Here is an 18013-nt window from a genome sequence, read left to right as displayed (position 1 = left end):
GTTCTAGATGGCATCGTCTTCTGGTATGTCTAGATGGCATCGTCTTCTGGTATGTATAAGGAGGTTTCCTCCACATTGAAAATCTGTTGTTTAATGTAGTCACCTTCATGAATGATCTTAGCTAGATTTGCATAATTTGCAGCAACTTCTATTAATACATCAGCAGGACTTGCTGTTTCACCTTGTACTTCTCTCTTATGGATACAGTGGCTTTCCTTAAACCTCATGTTGCTAGAGGCCAGTTTTATTCTGCAGCTTCTTCACCTCTCTCAGTCTTCATTGAATTGAAGAGAGTTAGGGCCTTGCTCTGGATTAGGATTTGGTTTAAGGAAATGTTGCTGGTTTGATCTTCTATCCAGACCATACAAACATTCTCCATATCTGGAGCGTTTTTTGTTTTCTTATCATTCTTGTGTTTGCTGCTGTAGCACTTTTAATTTTCTTCAATAACTTTTTCTTTGCATTCCTAATTTTCAGTTTGTGCTTTCAAAATGCCCTCCTTACTAAGCTAAATCATTTCTAGCTTTTGATTTAAAGTGCGAGGCATGCGGCTCTTCTTTTTTTTGAACACTTAGAAGCTACTGGAAGGTTATTAGTGGCTTAATTGCAGTATTGTTGTGTCTCAGGGAATAGTGCAGCCCGAGGAGAGAGACAGAGAGAGAAAGAGACAGGATCAGCTAGCCAACGGAGCAGTCAGAACACACACATTTATTATGTTCACCCACTTATGTGGGCATGGTTTGTGGTGCCTCCTAACAATCACAGTAGCGACATCAAAGATCACTGATAACAGATCATCATAACAGATATCATAATGAAAAAGATTGAAATGTGAAAATTACCAAAATGTGACACACAGATTCAAAGCGAGCATGTGCTATTGGAAGAATGCCACAGATAGGCTTACTTAGCACGGCATTGCCATAGAACTTCAGTTTGTAAAAATGCAGCATCTTTAAAGCACAACAAAGTGCAATAAAATGAGGTACGTCCATAGTAGTATGTTAAACAGAAATTAATAAACACTTGGATGTTATCAGAGCAGCAGGATTTAAAACTTCTTAAAAGCCCTGGGTTTTTTTTTTAAGGACTTTTTTCCTCCTATCATTTGCTCTCATTCAGGGCATTCTGTTTCAGCTATTGTCTGACAGTGACTTATACTGATTTTCAAAACTTGTTTAGGTAAAGACTACTAGCATATTTTAATAAAGTACAAACATGTTGCTGTTTAACTTTATTACTCATTTTTCATTTTAGAAAGGAATTAGATGACATTTTTCTGGGAAAGTGGTTTATGTGGAATTTCAGAGCCCCAAGCCTGCCCAGTCTATCTGGAGCACACGTTATCTGTCACAGCCTATGGACTTTGTAGGCAGCGTAGCTCTGGGTAAGTCCCAGGAGGAATGAAGAGAAGGCAAGGATGAAGCATAGGGAGACCATGCTATAGTGAAAATGTAGACTGGCACAGTGGCTGATGGCTCATGGTGGCCTGTAATCCCAGCACTTTGGGAGGCAGAGATGGGACAATCACTTGAGCCCAGGTGTTTGTGAGACCAGCTTGGGCAACATAGTGAAACCCTCATCTCTACATTAAAAAAAAAAAAAAAAAGTTGATCCTGGGAGACACTTAAGTCTTGGGAGTTTGATTGAAGTAGATGTTTGATTGGATCTGGAAGTTGAGGATGGCAGCAGTTAGTCCTGAGCAGGCCAGGCTGACCCTACAGTCAGGAAATGAAGTTTGCTAACATAGTCTTCCTTCCCATTTTCCGCTTTCATGATTTTTTCATCTTCCCTTTCCTTCCTCTTCTCCAGGACTTCCATCTTGGAGGAGCAGGAATATGGTTTATCATTTGAGAGTGGTACAAGTCAGCAAACACAGAATATCTGTTCTTCTGGCGCTGTATTCCGGGAGAAAGCCATAGACTCTTCCTCTTAGGGAGCTGAGATAGGATAGCAGGGAGGCAGGAAGGTAGACATACACATGTATTCTGAGTGCCACGGTGGACGCCTGCATGTGGGATTGTTGATACAGCAAGAGAGGGAGTGGGAGTTCTCTTGGGGGGGTCTTGAGCTGAGCTTGGAAAGAGGAGTTGGTGTTTTGCTGTATCTTATTCCTGTTTAGGACAGGAAGACTAATTTTGTCCTGGTACCTGGTAGATAGAACTATGAAGTTATCTTAGAAATGTAAATAGGTAATGATACTTATTTCAGATGTAAGAGAAGTGTCCCAGAGTTGAGGCATTAGAGTTCATCCCTAGTGGCGATAACTTTGGGTGTTTTGAGAAATCGGAGGTCTTCCCTTCTCTTTTACCCTCCTCTTATTCACACTAACTGCCACATGATAGTACGTGTGCCTGGTCACTTGATGTTGCTGAGGTCCACGTGCCACAATCTAGGCTTCACTCTGATAGGTCTTAGCGATATCTGTATGTATCTCTACCCCCGCTACTTACTGGAAAATGCGTTGAGTTCTTTGAACTGCAATGCTTTAGATGTGGCAGGTGGTCAGCAACTATCTCCTGAATTGAATTAGTTTGTTTTAAAGTGATTCTTACTAGCAGCACATCTATCATAAAGGAAAATTTTGGGACAGTAATCCGAATGACTCAACCACCTGTTGATTTGAGTATCCTGCATTTGCTCAGGGCTGTGATGGTACAGTAGAGAAAGAGAATATAGGGCCTGATCGTCAGGCTGCTGGAGGGTTGAGTTTTGGATATTCCAATGGGTTGCAAAAAGGTACTGTGCTTTCCTGGGATCTTTCAAATTGTAATCAGCCTTTTATGTGCCTGTCTGACCCTTGATGTTAGGATTGTTTGAACTGATATTTTTTGAACATTTTCTCAAGTTTATTGGATGTGGGGGGCAGCAAGTCAGGCTCACCTCATTGCCTTGTAGCCATCATTTACACTTGATCTTAGCCAAAAGGCCAAGAAGTGATTTAGCCGTCATTTAATAATGAGCTCCTAAATATGACTCAGCCGATCCGTTCCATGTTGTTCTGTGAGGTAGACGAGGTCTGACAGTTGTGAAGCGGCTTGTGCAATGTCTCTTAGATGTTGCTTTCCAGTTCTTGTCGAATGTGGGTTCCCCTCTACCAGAGGAGGCTGGTTGCTGGAAAACACATGAAAACATATGCACTTTGCTGTTTTGTTGTCTTTCCTTTCTTTCTCTCTCTTCTCATGGCATGCTTTGAAACAGATTAGAGTTGTGTTTGGCTTCAAATTGCTGCAGTTGCCCATGAAGGTAGTGCCATGGTGTAGGGTTAGCAGGGGTGCTGTTGCAGAGAAGACAGTGAGTCTGGTGCTCAAATGCAATGTGACTGAGTGCCCCTGAAGCCAGGTGCCCACCTTCTTACAGGCAAGGGCTGTCTGTCAGCCTACACACAACAGCCAACACACATTGACTGCAGGTTTGAAAGTGCTATGTGAAGCTTTTGTTTAGAATTCTGACTTGGGCCATTCATTGTGGTATCACTGGAAAAAAAAAAAACCTGAAGGAAAAACATAAAAAAGCATGGCATACACAAATCCATCATCTGACATCAGGAAGGTTATGGGGAGTCAGGACCAAGCAAAGATTCTTAGATATGGTAATTAGAAATCACCCCATTCTTTCATTCATTCATCATAATGTACTGCCCTGTCAGAATCACCTAGGGAGCTTTTTTCAGAGTACGCTGGGTACTGCATCCCTGAGGGATGTGTGTTCTGCAAGAATAGTAGTATCTTTTGAGCAAGATTTTGGGGTTGTCAAGATGGTACATGGAGGCATATTGCTTCTTGACTGCTGAGTAGGGTAGTGCTCTGATTTTACTGTTCATGGCAAGAACAATGATTTGGCTCTTGGTTGAATTTCTAAAAATTTAAAATTAGTCTTTCCTAGTTCCTTTATTATGTGGAAACATTAAAAACAGAAAAATCTGATGATTACATTCCAGTTTTATTAGCATTATTACTTATCTTCAGACTGTCCTTTGTCAGACCCTCGGGCAGGGTATTGGGCTCATTCAGGGAACTTTTAAAGTTATTTGTATACGAAACATTGCATGGCTATGTCATTATTTAAATACTACGCCACAAAGCATAGCATTGATAACAGAAGAGAGAAGCATGCAAAATATTTCACAGGGATAAGCCTGGAGATGAGTAGGTTCACTCTGAGCAAGTTAATGACTAAGGCAGGGAAGGAGAGTGACCTCTCCTTGAAGGCATTTTTGTCTAGTTGTGCTTCGCTGGATATTACCACAGTATGGCTTTCATGGTGAGGATTTAGTTCTACTTTGGAAATATTACATGTCTTCCTGTGTACGGGGCTGTGATTGGAAGCAAGTTTTCATCCTTCGATTATTTCTGAAGCTATTAAACTATAGCAACAGTTGGTTAACTGTAAGAATTTTATTAATAGTTATGATTTTAAAATGAACTTGATCTTTATAGATTATGAAAAGAAATTGAGGCACTGTCTTCCATCTAAAAGAAGAAAAGTAGAACTAATTAGATCATTTGGCTAAGGCAGGAATAACGGCACCTGAGAAATACTTGTAGAAAATAATAGGCCAGGCCGGGCGCGGTGGCTCAAGCCTGTAATCCCAGCACTCTGGGAGGCCGAGGCGGGCGGATCACGAGGTCAGGAGATCGAGACCATCCTGGCTAACACGGTGAAACCCCGTCTCTACTAAAAAAAATACAAAAAACTAGCCGGGCGAGGTGGTGGGCGCCTGTAGTCCCAGCTATTCGGGCGGCTGAGGCAGGAGAATGGCGTAAACCCGGGAGGCGGAGCTTGCAGTGAGCTGAGATCCGGCCACTGCACTCCAGCCCGGGCGACAGAGCGAGACTCCGTCTCAAAAAAAAAAAAAAAAAAAAAAAAAAAAAAAGAAAATAATAGGCCAGTAAGCCCAGCTGGGAGGAGAGGAATGAGGAGATTGAATTGGTATGATTCGGATCCTAGGAGTAAACTGAGGATCAGAGTAGGGGTAGAGCTATCTTGCCTTACTTTTTCTTCCTTTCTGCAGATGAGGGTAGCTACATTTTCTTTGAGCAGATGGTTGAACTTTAGATTGAGGAGCTTTAACCTTACCATTTTTTCAGAAAAATGAATCTGCATATATAAATACCTCCATATCCTACCTTTTGTTGGCAGGCATATTCATATTACGTGTGTGTGTGTGTGTGTGTGTGTGTGTGTATGTATGTGTGTGATGAGTTGAGGAAGGTTGACTCTCTTGTTTGGAATGGACACACCCCCACCCCCACACCTACACCACCCACACCCCTTTTCTGGGTATATTTGTGATGTAAGCAAGGAATTAAGAACTGATAAGAAGTGGCGAAAATATACATTGAGTGATCGTCATGTAGTTATGCTAAAATTTTATCTTCCCATTTCAGTTGGAATAATTTCATTAGCAGTGCCTTAAGCAACAGGATATATGATTGAATTTTCTTTTAGTGAATTGCCTAGTTACATCGGATCCAATTAAGTTTTGCATATGTTATCAGTAGCATTAAATGAAACCAAGTGTTGTGTTAAGTACAATTAGTTAAGTTACTTTAGTAAGAAATAACTTGTACTAAATATATATTGAGCTAGTAACTACAGCAAATAGAGCTCTTCCAAAGTATAGTTTATATGTAAAACATGGAATGATTATTCAGATTTATTGTTAATATCCATACATTTTCTCATTAAAATGCCTATACAATTTAGTATTTATATAGGATATTATGGGATTGTTGTTTTAAAATTTCTTAGCAAGGCCATAGTAAAAATAACTATGGAACTAGAAATGAGTATTTCTGTTCTTTAAGGGTGAAAACTTTTTATTATAATCAAGATTTTTAAAGTCACATAATTATGAAATGAATAAAAACTTTTTTTAAGGCTGATAATCTTTTGCTTAAAGTCTGTTTGAAAATTACAGTGTTTTTAGTAACATTTGGTGAAAATATAAGTGTTGGTGTAATAATTTTATGTTCTGTTCTGCTTGTCAATAAAAATATTTTAAAATTTAAAAAGAGAGCAACCCAGATTTTCTTAAAAACAAAAGCCAAAATCAACCAACCACAAAACAAAAAACATACAACCAAAAACAACCCTAGAGTGCTGCAGTGCTATGAGAGCTGGCAGAGGGTCTCTAGGTTGTGACTAGCTATCTTGTTGCTGAGCAGTTTACCTACCTTGGGCCTTTGTTCCCTAATTTGTAAAATATGGTTGGCACTATGAGTTGTGACATTGAAATTGGTAATTTGTAAGCATATTTTTCTTCTGTTTGTTGTCTAAGGGATATGATTCTGTGATTGGCTTTCTAATCTCTACTCAGTTCATCTAAGTGGAGTTTCGTGTTGAATTTCTTTTATGTGATATTATTTAGGAATAGATATCCTTAGGCTACTAGCTGAAAAATTATAAACCTAAAATTTTTATTTGTGTTTAAAATTTTAGGTATGCTATACCTCCAGAGCATGGAAAACGACTTGAAAGACTAGCTCAAGGTAAAACTTGCTTTCTTTGTTTTCTGTGTTTTATATGTTTCTGTGTTTTGTAGGTTGTTTGTTTTTGAGGTACTTTTTACAATATAGACCGTTACTCTGTTGGTTTTATTCTATTCAAGTTGTTGACTTCTACATGTTTTTTTTTTAATTGAACAATTTTAAATTTTTTCACGTTAGTTTGTGAATATTATTTTTTCCCTGTTGCATAATCATCATGGTTATTTTGGTTGACTGTTTAGTATTTCATCAAGTGATTGCCCTTAATCTGTTTTGGTTGTTTCTGAAAAAATGGTTTTTAATGTAATGTATTTGACATCATTGTGCCAGTAATTTTTTTTTAAATTAAGTTACATTCTTCCAGACAGTATTGTTGCTGCATCTTGGGGTACGGTTGTTTCATGACTACTTTTTCTTTTGATCTACTGTTTCCCCCAAGGGTTATGTCACTGCCGACACCCAGTTCTTCCGTGGCCCACTGGGACTGGGAGTGTGCCCTTATGGAAGTATGAAGGTGAATGGCTCTGAGTAACAATACACGAGATTTTGGGCCTTTTTGGACTGGCAAAATTAAACTTACTTTACTGCAGGTTGAATTTTTATTTTTCATGGCCTGCTGCTTCTTTATAAGGGCCAGACTAAAGAACTTTTCTGGACCTATATTGATGGTCCTGTGCCTGCTTTTGTGTGTGCAGACAATGCCAGTGCAAGCAGCCACCTTCCTCCTTCCTCCTTGTTTTTAAAGATACGCCAGGCAATCTTGCCCTCATCTGCTTATGTATGGGAAGCAGAGTCACATTCACCCCCTGCCATCCTTATTTTCTGTTTCGCTAGCCACCCTTCCCGAAAGAAGATGTAGGCTGGTAGTGAATTATTTCCAGGGAAAAGTGGAGTTCCATTTGAGTGGCAACTGAGGAGCAAGGCCTTCTGCCTTTATCCAGGATTGAGTCCTCAGCGAGCAGTGCTCTTTTAGTCCAGTGCAGGTCTAAGTTTCATTGGTGCGTTAGATTTGCCTTTTATTAGGACAAGAATTTTGTTCCTGCCTTATATGTGCTTTCAATTAATAATGAAATGGAGACACTGAGAAACCTCATTCCTTGACTTGACAGTTTTTAACAGAAACTGTTAATGGCACCTAAAGGTTACTTTCCCCTAAATTACAGAAGAGTATTAGAAGGAACAGTTATAGTATTGCATTTTAAGAAGCATTATTATAATTTTGTCAGGCTAATAACTATAAAGCGTCTTTTTAGAAATGTAATACATTATAGTAATAATAAAGATTGATGTAATCTTGAACTTTGTTAGGGACTGTTTTCATGAATAGATTTTGGATAATAGATTATAAGATGATTACCATAACCCTTAACTACATAGGCAGTGAACTATGTGTTAACACTATATACTCAAGTATCTTCTTCTGTAGTAAAATTATTCCACCATTTTCTATTAATCTTCCTACCAGAGAACTTTTAAAATGAAGCCGTTGTAAACCTTGCAATATTGAGTCACAGATTAAAATTTCTGATACAAACTTCCAATGCTTTGAAGTAAACTGTCTGAAAATGACATTCCAGAAAATGGTTACCGTTTGTTTAACAGTAAGAGGTTAATGAATTTGAAGGATGAACAAGAACTTGAAATCAATTGGCTGTTTATTCAAAACTGTTTTGCAGCAATATTTTGGGAAATAAAGCAGGGAAAAGACCCTACGAGATAGTGAAGGATTTGTATCTGCTGACCAGATGCCAGCCAAATTAATTGAATTCTGCTAAATAATTAAAATGATAAATAATGCTGTGTGAATGATGGAGTATTATAGAATATCTAGCTCATAGCAACACTTGATACATAAAATGAAAAGTAGGCTCAGATATTTTCCATTATCTTGTCTGTGCATCATAATTATCACACTTGCCTTTTATGCGTGAATGCTTTCATCTTTGGTTTCTATTGAAATCTTGATTGACTGTGGCACCTACAAATATTTTATCTGAAAGACATTAGGCCTGCATCTAATAAAGCCAGGAGTTTGATTTTGCCCTTCAGCTGCTTTCTCATTTATACAGGTTTTCCCCAATATTATGTAGACAGAAATGTAATAAAAAATCTCAAGTGAATTGTTACAATTTTTATACTTGTTATAGTCATCTGTAATGCCATTGCGTTCTTTCTAATTTTTGGTTTGATACAATTGGATTGCAAATATGGAGGAGAAGGGAGGTATAATGTTAAATCATGAATGACAGTTTGGAAGATTTTCAGTTTTTAAAATGTCTAAATCTCACCTATTTTAGAAAAAAGGTAATATTGCTGTTATATTACATTAAGCAAAATATAGATTAAGGTAAATTGAGAAAGTCTGCAGATTTTTGTGGAAAGTAGTATTTCATTTGTCCTTTATTGGGAATAAAATGCTATTATTTTAAAGAAACTGAAAAGGATTTACTTTGAAAATTTTGGTTACTTGGCCAAAATATGTGATTTAGGACTTTGTGCAGCCAGTTTTGAAAGTGTGAATGATTAGGAGGAAACTTATTTCAAAGAATAGTATAGTAGAAGTGAGTCAATTCTTTTAGATCCTTATATTTACTTGAAACAAATGTTTTGATTTTTGTTACCTTATTAAAAAAGCAGTATTCAGCAAAAGGGAATAGAAGAAACATTGCTACCAAGGGTTAGTTTAGTTCATGCTTTTAAGCATTTGTGTGTGTGTGTGTGTGTGCACGTGCACGCACGATGTAGAATATTTTTAATGACTAGTAATCTTGATTTTAATCCTGTGGAGTAGAAGGTCACAGCCCGATTTGCAGGGATCCCTGTGCCAAGGGGTAGATAAAGGTCTATGGGTGGAATGCAGACAGGCATTCTATGAACTCTTTGAAATTGTATTCAAAATTGGACATATATGTAGATTTCTGGGAATGCCATCATCAAATCCCCTGAGATGGTTTGGCCCAAAAAAGATTATGAGCCTCTGCTGTCAAGTGAATAGAAGAGCAGCAATAAAGAAATCATTTTAATTTTATGACCAGATTCTAAATTAACCTGCTCTCATACCTCTCTCTTGGAATTAGGAAAATGTACTTTTATTAGCTCTCAAAATGGTAAATATTGTTCCCTTAAGCATTCACTTAGCTGATAGTCTGAAATATTATTATTATTATTATTTTTTTGAGACGGAGTCTCGCTCTGCCACCCAGGCTGGAGTGCAGTGGCCGGATCTCAGCTCACTGCAAGCTCCGCCTCCCGGGTTTACGCCATTCTCCTGCCTCAGCCTCCCAAGTAGCTGGGACTACAGGCGCCCGCCACCTCGCCCGGCTAATTTTTTGTATTTTTTAGTAGAGACGGGGTTTCACTGTGTCAGCCAGGATGGTCTCGATCTCCTGACCTCGTGATCCGCCCATCTCGGCCTCCCAAAGTGCTGGGATTACAGGCTTGAGCCACCGCGCCCGGCCTTGAAATATTATATTAAAATGTCTAGTTTTGAAAGGCTTATAAATAAAATACCTCTGATTACAAATAATCAATTTTAAAGTGCCCTGTAAGCCATAAAAAATGCAAAAGACCAGTGATATATCCTCTGCCTTCGTGCCTCACTCATGCCTTAGGCATGGAGATCAGTGTGTGGCAGGTCAGGGTATGTTTATTTTTGTCTGTCAGCTGGGTTTCACTATGAGTAGAGAAATAGTTGGTAAACTTAATTTCTTAATAATTTAATGTCAGTGATATCACTGTCTGTATTTAAATGTAATTGGATAATTTATATCCAGCCATGTTCCTAGTAGGGTTTTAGACATTGGACAATAATACATGAAATATACCCAGATAGCATAATTCATATGTGAGTGAAAGACTTTTAGTTTCCTTCTCTTAACTGAGAATGGAGAGGAAGAATTCAGGAAATGAATGCCAACTAGTAAGTAGGGAGGAATTTTGTGGAAATGAAGATTTCTATGATTTGAGGGTACGGATGGGGCTGGGCAGAGGCAGAGCCAGAAGAATCCTGGTTAGTTTAACTCTGACCTGTTTGATCCCAATGCTCTTGGCTTGGGGAGTCCTTGGTGACTTGTGTGTAGGTTATCTATGTGACATTTCAAGGGGGTGGGAAGTGAGAGCTGAAATAAAGTGGTCTCAGGAATGCAGTAAAAAAACCATGCATTTAATGATACACATACCAGTTAAATTGGGTGGAAATTTTAACTCTAGGTTTTCTGCTGATTATCTTGAAATGGAAAAAACTTGCCCATTACACAATGCGCACCATGTCTAGGAGATTAAAACAAGCCATTTGCTTAGGAAAAGCGCCATTCTTCTCTATCCCAAGATCAGTATGAAGTTCTCCTGGCACTCCTCCTGGAGAGTCCTGCAGTAGAGATGTTGATGGATTATGGGATGTTAGGGTTGAGTGAGGCCTGGGAAGTGATAATTTTCTATCCAGTCCTGAGTAACCACTCCATGAATGTTAGGAAGTACCAAGAGGCCAAATGTAGTATGTGCCTCTCGTGTAAATCTCTCAAGTAGAGATGTGGGTAAATGTTACTAGGTTTCTCCCCATATAATGTAGGTCATTGGTTCTTTTCATAAATAAGCTTGCCAAGAAATTTCATGTGTAAATCAAATACTGTACGTCTGTTTCTGAAAGCGTTTTCCACTGAACCAATTTTCTGTATTAATTTGTTGTATTCTTTTCCTTAGCATTTGTTTATATGGTTAATATATTTTTCAGGTCTCATCCCGGTCATATATAACCATGATAAAACTTCATCAATGCATACTTGGGGCAAATTTAAATTATCAAAATTGTCAATAAAAATTTTTTACTAGTTTGGAAATAGATCTACATGTTTGATTTCTCTTCCCTTCCTTCCTCCTTTGTTCCCTGTCTTTCTCTCCCCTTTCCTAAGAAGTTAACAGCTGTCCTCATCTTTGCCAAATTAGTGTTTGTATACCCATAAAAAAGTCACTAAGTTTTGATCTTAAAATCTTTTCTCAAGGCTGAAATTTTTGGTGATTTAATACTATAGTGTGTGTTTGTATTTGAATCATAAAAGGTTGGGATTTAAAAATAATTTCTTAGCAATAGCAAATACATTATAAAATATAAACCAGTTGACAGTATGGAGAACTTTTCATTTGAAGGAAGGAACAACACCTGTTTCATATTTTTAGAACACATCTACTCTATCTCAAAAATAGTTTCAAAATATTTAATGATTTTTTTGAGTCAGTTTTATTCAGGTAAAATCTACAGTAAAATTCACTTATTTTAAGAATAGAGCTCATTGAGTTTTGACAAAGGTCTACAGTGGTGTAACTAATAAACCACATGATAAGCCACTGTTATCAACATGTAACACATTTCTAGTACCCCAAAAAAGTTCCCTCACACCTCTTTGTACTTAACTGCTCTTCCCTTTGCTGGCACCCACTGGTTTCCCTAGTTTCTGTCCCTATCGTTTTACCTTTTCTAGAGTGTCATGTAAGTGAAATCATACTATGTGTAGACTTGTTTTTTTGCTTTTTTTCACTTAGAATAATGCTTTTCACACGTGCTTACTTTTACATTGAATGTGAAACATCCTTTGGATGGGTATAGCATGTGATCTTTGAGAGATCTTATGGGATCCTACACACTTCTCTGTGTTGCAGAACTCTCAGCAGCACTTTGGTATTCTTAGGAAAGGTTATTGTGGATTGCTTTTAGGGCTCTGTTGGGGTCTCTGGAATACAAGCTCTTTATTATCATCACCTTCCATCCCTCTAACTTATTATTTGGTTTGGAAGAATGATTCCGAAGACCATCTTTGCTTGCTTGATCCTGTATAATATCTTAAAAAAGACCAAAAAAAAAAAAAAAAAAAAAAGGCAGTTGACTTTAGTATGGCAAAGAATTGACCATGTTTTATAGACTATGGAGTGAGAGTGAGTATGAACCGTGTAGCCCCTGCAGGTACTTTGAGGTAAAATTCATTTTAAGGCACATACTTTGTACATAAGATGTGTTGTTTATGAAGTGTTTTTCAGGACTATGTAAAATATAATTCTGATAGCATATTGTAAATAAAAACTCTGAACCAATATGAAGTTCTTAATACACTGCAAATTACGTTCCTTCAGTGGTTTTCCAATTTAAATTAGCTTATGACCAGTCACCACATTGTTCAGGACCTGATTACAAATCCTTATCAAAAGAAAATGGAATAGGTACTTCTTTCTTCACTGATTTTAACTTAAAACTTAATTCATCTGGTGTTGCAGAAAGTTACAGATTTGAGAAGTTTGATAGATCCATTTGAATTGTTTATAAAAACGTTCCCATGGATTGTGCATTTGGGGACTGCCCATTGGCGCCCTTCTCTGTGTGTAGGACTTACAACATCTTGTTGTATGGACATGGCCATTATGTTAGTGTGTTACTTTTCCTCCACTCACCAGTGTTTTATTTTGTGTTGCATTATTAAGAAACAAAGGTGGGGAACTACTCTGTCTGCTGTGTGCCGAGGATTGGGATGAGTGCTTCAGGAATGATGAACTCTAGGCTGCATTATTAAGAGACATATATGGCAAAACTATGCTTCTTATTGCTATTAATATTGTAAAGAATTAACATTTCTCATGTTTTATTCCTTCCTTCCTTCCTTCCTTCCTTCCTCCCTCCCTCCCTCCCTCCCTCCCTCCCTCCCTCCCTCCCTCCCTCCCTCCTCTGTTGCCCAGGCTAGAGTGCACTGGTGCAGTCTCAGTTCACTGTAACCCTTGCCTCCTGGGTTCAAGCAAATCTCATGCCTTAGCCTCCTGAGCAGCTAGCTGTAGCCATGCACCACCATGCCTGTCTAATTTTTTTTTTTTTGAGAGGGAGTCTTACTCTGTCATCCAGGCTGGAGTGCAGTGGCGTGATCTCGGCTCACTGCAACTTCTGCCTCCGGGGTTCAAGCGATTCTCCTGCCTCAGCCTCCCGAGTAGCTGGGACCATAGGTGTGTGTCACCATGCCTGGCTAATTTTTTTTGTATTTGTAGTAGAGACGGGGTTTTACCGTGGTGGTCAGGCTAGTCTCGAACTCCTGACCTTGTGATCTGTCTGTCTTGGCCTCCCAAAGTGTTGGGATTACAGGCATGAGCCACCACACTTGGCCTGTATTTTTTAGTAGAAACAGGGTTTTGCTATGTTAGACTCGTCCCAAACTCCTGGCCTCAAGTGATCCGCCCGCCTTGGCTTCCCAAAGTGGTGGGATTACAGGCGTGAGTCACCGTACCTGGCCAAATTGGTCACGTTCTTGAGTTGTTTGCATAGAGAGATCCACAGAATTAGATGTCACATTTCCAGCAGTTTCACCCCTCATTTTGGTGGTGGAGGAGTCAGACAGCATCTGCTCCTCTTCCTGTCACTCATACACGTTGCATGTGCCTTCCTGGTGCCTTCTGTCTTCCTGCTGTGTTCTACCTCCATGATTCTCTGTCTTTTCCTTGTTTCTTGTTGTCTTCTTGTTTTTCCAATTCCTTCAGCACGACTCCCTTCCCTCTGAGTGAGGAAGGTGTGAGCAGTACATCAGGCATGTTCATTTTCCTCCAGTTTGCATCACTGAGTTAATGAGAGTCTGCCTCAGACAGAACTGCAGGTTTGAAGTCAGTGATGGAGAAAACTGACTCTGTCTTGGCGTATAATATACTGTTGAATGAAAGGGTTGCTGTATGTTTAACTTCCTCATGTAAAAGCCTCCTCAAAACACTTCTCCCATTCAGGCTGTTCAGGCAGGTTCTCAGACATTTGATGGGTGATGGCTGGGAAGTTCATTCAGGAGATTAGTAGCAATTAGTTTCAGATTGATCAGAAAAGAAACAAAGGTGGGGAACTACTCTGTCTGCTGTGTGCCGAGGATTGGGATGAGTGCCTCAGGAATGATGAACTCTAGGAGTCTAAAATATTCTTCTGTTAAAATGCATACTTATCTTTCCTTTTTTGTTTTTTTTTCCTGTATTTTTAGCTACAGATCCAGCATCCCACGTATTTATCTTTCCTAACTTCCCTAAATATTTTTTCCATTTATCAAATAATAGGTTGAATCCACATTTGTTTCAATTTGAAATTTATTCCTAAAGTTTAGTAATTTTACAGGTTACAAAAACAACTTATGGTAAATCTGTTTGTAAAGAAGATCAACCTTTGGTGATGTATCCTCTAATTTTTAAGAATTCTAACTCTGATTTTTAGTACAAGGGCTTTTTGGCGGAAGAGGTCAAACAGTAAGAACACTAGAACTTACACATTGAAAATCCTATCTGATATTTTCTCTTAATTGACACAATGCCACTTACATTTATTGTTTCTTTTTAGGTTTTTTCCCAAGCAGCTCCCAAGGGTGTGATGCATTTCTTCGCCACAAGATGACTTTGATTTCTCCATCAGTATTGAAGAAATACGGTATTCCCTTCGACAAGGTATATTAGTATTCATCTTACACAAATTAATTTTGTTTGTGTAGGATTTGTATTTAAGAGATAATGTATCTTTAACTTCAAGTAGAATTTTTAGGATGTGGGTAGAGAAATTCAAATTTATGTTTTATAGTGTATCAATTATTTATCTAAATCCTAATTAGAAATTAATTTTATTTCAGATATATTTACTAGAGATGTCATGTTGCTATAGTTCACTTATACTGAAAATAAAATGTAGCACATTCTATAAAATAAGAGGAAGCACTTCTATATTAAAATCTTTTTTATGAGCAACATAATTTATGTATATGTGATCTATTTTCTAAAAAATTCAAAGCAATTATTAGCAATGGGTTGGTTAGAATCAATGACTATGGTAGCACTATGTTGCTTCTAAACACATTTAGACATAATACAATTGAGATTTCATTATGGATAAAAGTGCCTGATGATTTAATAATCTGATATTGCTTCTGCAAGTTTTCTGAAGATTAGGTTCTATAAAACTCAGTAGATGCTGGATCTCGCATTCTTTGTGTCTATGGGTGGTTACTGGGTCAGAATTATTGCAGAGCCTGAACATTTTTATGTGAAGCAGCTGAAATGAAAAAAGGTTTTGACCAGATAAACAAAAGCTCCCTCTGAGTCTCGGGAGGATTAAGTACTTAGCTACTTGCAGAAACATTAAAAAATAGCTCTTCCTTCTGCGTTTTTCATTTGACTTTTCTTCCCATAATCCTTGCTGTTTTCCATCTTGGAAGCTTTTCGCTTGTGACTAAATCTTTACATTTTCTTCATTTTGGGTTCTTACTGTGGCCTTCTTTGTGTGTGTGTGTGTGTGTGTGTGTGGGAGGGGGGATTTGTTCAAAGTAGAACTTTTCCAATTGCCGGGATTCATTCTTCAGCTTGAGGTGATTCCCTGTTCCCTCCTAAACTGTCTATGCAGCAGTCACGCACAAGATATGCTTGCTTTGGGGAACGTGCGTTCATCACTGGTTTACTCACACGTTTTTACCATGAAAAAATCGTGCCTCCGAGATGTGCACCGTGGGGGCTGCCTGCAGGTGTAGGGAGGCACTGGGGATGGGCTGCAGAACTGTTGGGGACAGAGGGCACAGGCTGTGCCACTCAGAGGGGACGCTGTGGCTGCAGGGCTTTGTCCTGTCTGCAGACACCTGGGCACCAGGCTTTTGTGAGTCTCAGACACATCATCATCCAGTGCTTCTTTTAAGTAGTTGGCATCAGCTTCATTAGGTACTTTTACTTAAGTTGGAATATTACAAGGTAGATGTGAAGGAGTGCAACAATATCCCCAGAGACACAAAATCCTTCTCTGTTCCTTTGGGGCTGGTGTTAGGTGTTGGTGGTAGCTTAGGGCTGATACGTGAAGAGAAGTTATGTGAAGCAGCAGGGCTCTGGGGTTGGCTCCCTTTCCCCAGGATGGAGGCCTCTGGAGCTTGGAGCTCTTTTCTAGAGGTGGCCGGCACCCTCTTTCTAGGCTGCAGCTCTCTACCAGTACTACGTGATAGATCACTGGAGGCATCGGGCTCTCATCTGGTGTTTTGTGGATGGCTTCTGTGGAAAGTGGCAAGATGAATTTAAGTCCTGAAATGGTGAAACACTAGTGGCTTTGAGGGTTGATTGGCAGTGGCACTTCCTCTTATGAAATTCTGTCACTTCCGGTTTCTATCTCAATACAGGGCCTGTCATGACACTGTATTCCTCAAGGAGCACATTTCTCTGCTGATGATAACGTAACATGTGATAGGGCAGCAAAATGGTAGCACAGGCTACAGCATTAAACCTCCTGAGTTTCATCCCTGATTCAATCACGTAATTTTTCTGAGCTTTAGTTTCTTCAACTGTAAAATGGGGATAAAAATAGTGACTACTTAATAGAGTTATTGTGATGAGAAAGACAATCTGTAGGCAGAGCTTTGCATAGTATATGTTACATAGTAATGTACTCTTCCTCTTCAACTCAGCCCTCTTCCTGTAGGTAATAATGTCTCAGTTGGATTACATTTTTTCCTTCTTTGCATTTGCCATAGTCATACATATGTATGAAAAACATAAGTGTAATAAACAGCTGATGTCTGCATTTAGATTATATCCACTCTCTTCTTCAGCTTCTTTTATGGTATGAGATTGGGACTGACCTGATTTTGGAAATGACAGGGGTCTCAAATTTAGAGTTGCATTCTGTGGAACAGGTGCTCTTTTTTTTTTTTTTTTTTAAAGTCATGACATGAGCAGGATTTTTTAGGTAGGGTAGAGAAGGTTTGTAGGTAGGATTCCATGGAGCAGGAAAAGTAGTTTTCTTATTCCAGTGGCAGCAGTCCTCCCCCTCCTGTCACCTTTATGTGGGAGCAAGTTGAGTTTTGTTTCATTACGTAGTATAAGAAACAAGCACCTAGATAATTAATTAGATTCAGTGAGACCAGGACAGGAGAGAGCTGGGTTATGTTCTCACATGGCTCAGATAATGGAGCTAGAACTGTGCTGGGCACTGGTAAGCCTGTGTCTGCTGCCAGGTGACAACTGAGCTCATTGTAGCAGAACATCATCTGGGGTTTCTTTGGCAGGGGACAATGGTGTTATGAGTTACATTTCAGAATTGTTGGGAAAAAGAATACTCTCCCCTGTCTCCAGTACCATTTTAGCATCCATAACATGGCAAAGCTAATCAGTGGTGAGAGGTATCAGAAGAGTGATTATTCCTGAGGTGGGAGTAGGGGATGGGCTGGTGGTGGTCTAAGATAGGAATGAGGGAGCACTCTTGGGCGATGAAAATAATAGGGGCGTGGACAATTATCCATAGCACCATTATTCCTAGTGCCCAGAGTGGAAATGACTAAATGTCTATTGGCTGATGAATGAATAAACAAATGTGATATATTTTATATAACGGAAGATTATTCAGCCATAAAAGGGAGTGAAGTACAGATACATGCTACAACCTAGGTGAACTTTGAAAAGTTTATGCTAAGTGGAAGAATTCAGTAACAAAAGATCACAAATTATATGATTCTATTAATATTAAATGTCCAAAATAACAGATCTGTAGAAACAGAAAATAAACCAGG

General features: G+C 38.8%; 1 protein-coding gene across 22 annotated transcripts in view; it reads left to right on the top strand.

Annotated features, from left to right (window-relative positions):
• KDM4C (lysine demethylase 4C) overlaps positions 1–18013 on the top strand; it is a 417412-nt gene that overhangs the window by 116738 nt on the left and 282661 nt on the right. For all 22 annotated transcript variants that reach the window (XR_012424704.1, XR_010581569.1, XR_010581570.1 and 19 more), the window contains 2 exons: positions 6445–6494; positions 14824–14927. Coding sequence is in view for 14 of the 22 variants with exons in the window: in XM_074017509.1 (XP_073873610.1) it covers positions 6445–6494; positions 14824–14927 (154 nt within the window). In the remaining 8 variants the exon portion in view is untranslated. The remainder of the gene's footprint in view (positions 1–6444; positions 6495–14823; positions 14928–18013) is intronic.

The sequence above is a fragment of the Macaca fascicularis genome, chromosome 15, assembly GCF_037993035.2.
Source record: "Macaca fascicularis isolate 582-1 chromosome 15, T2T-MFA8v1.1".
NCBI classification, from domain to species: domain Eukaryota; kingdom Metazoa; phylum Chordata; class Mammalia; order Primates; family Cercopithecidae; genus Macaca; species Macaca fascicularis.
The sequence above is the reverse complement of the archived record's forward strand: the minus strand, read 5'-3'. Positions and strand labels throughout refer to the sequence as shown.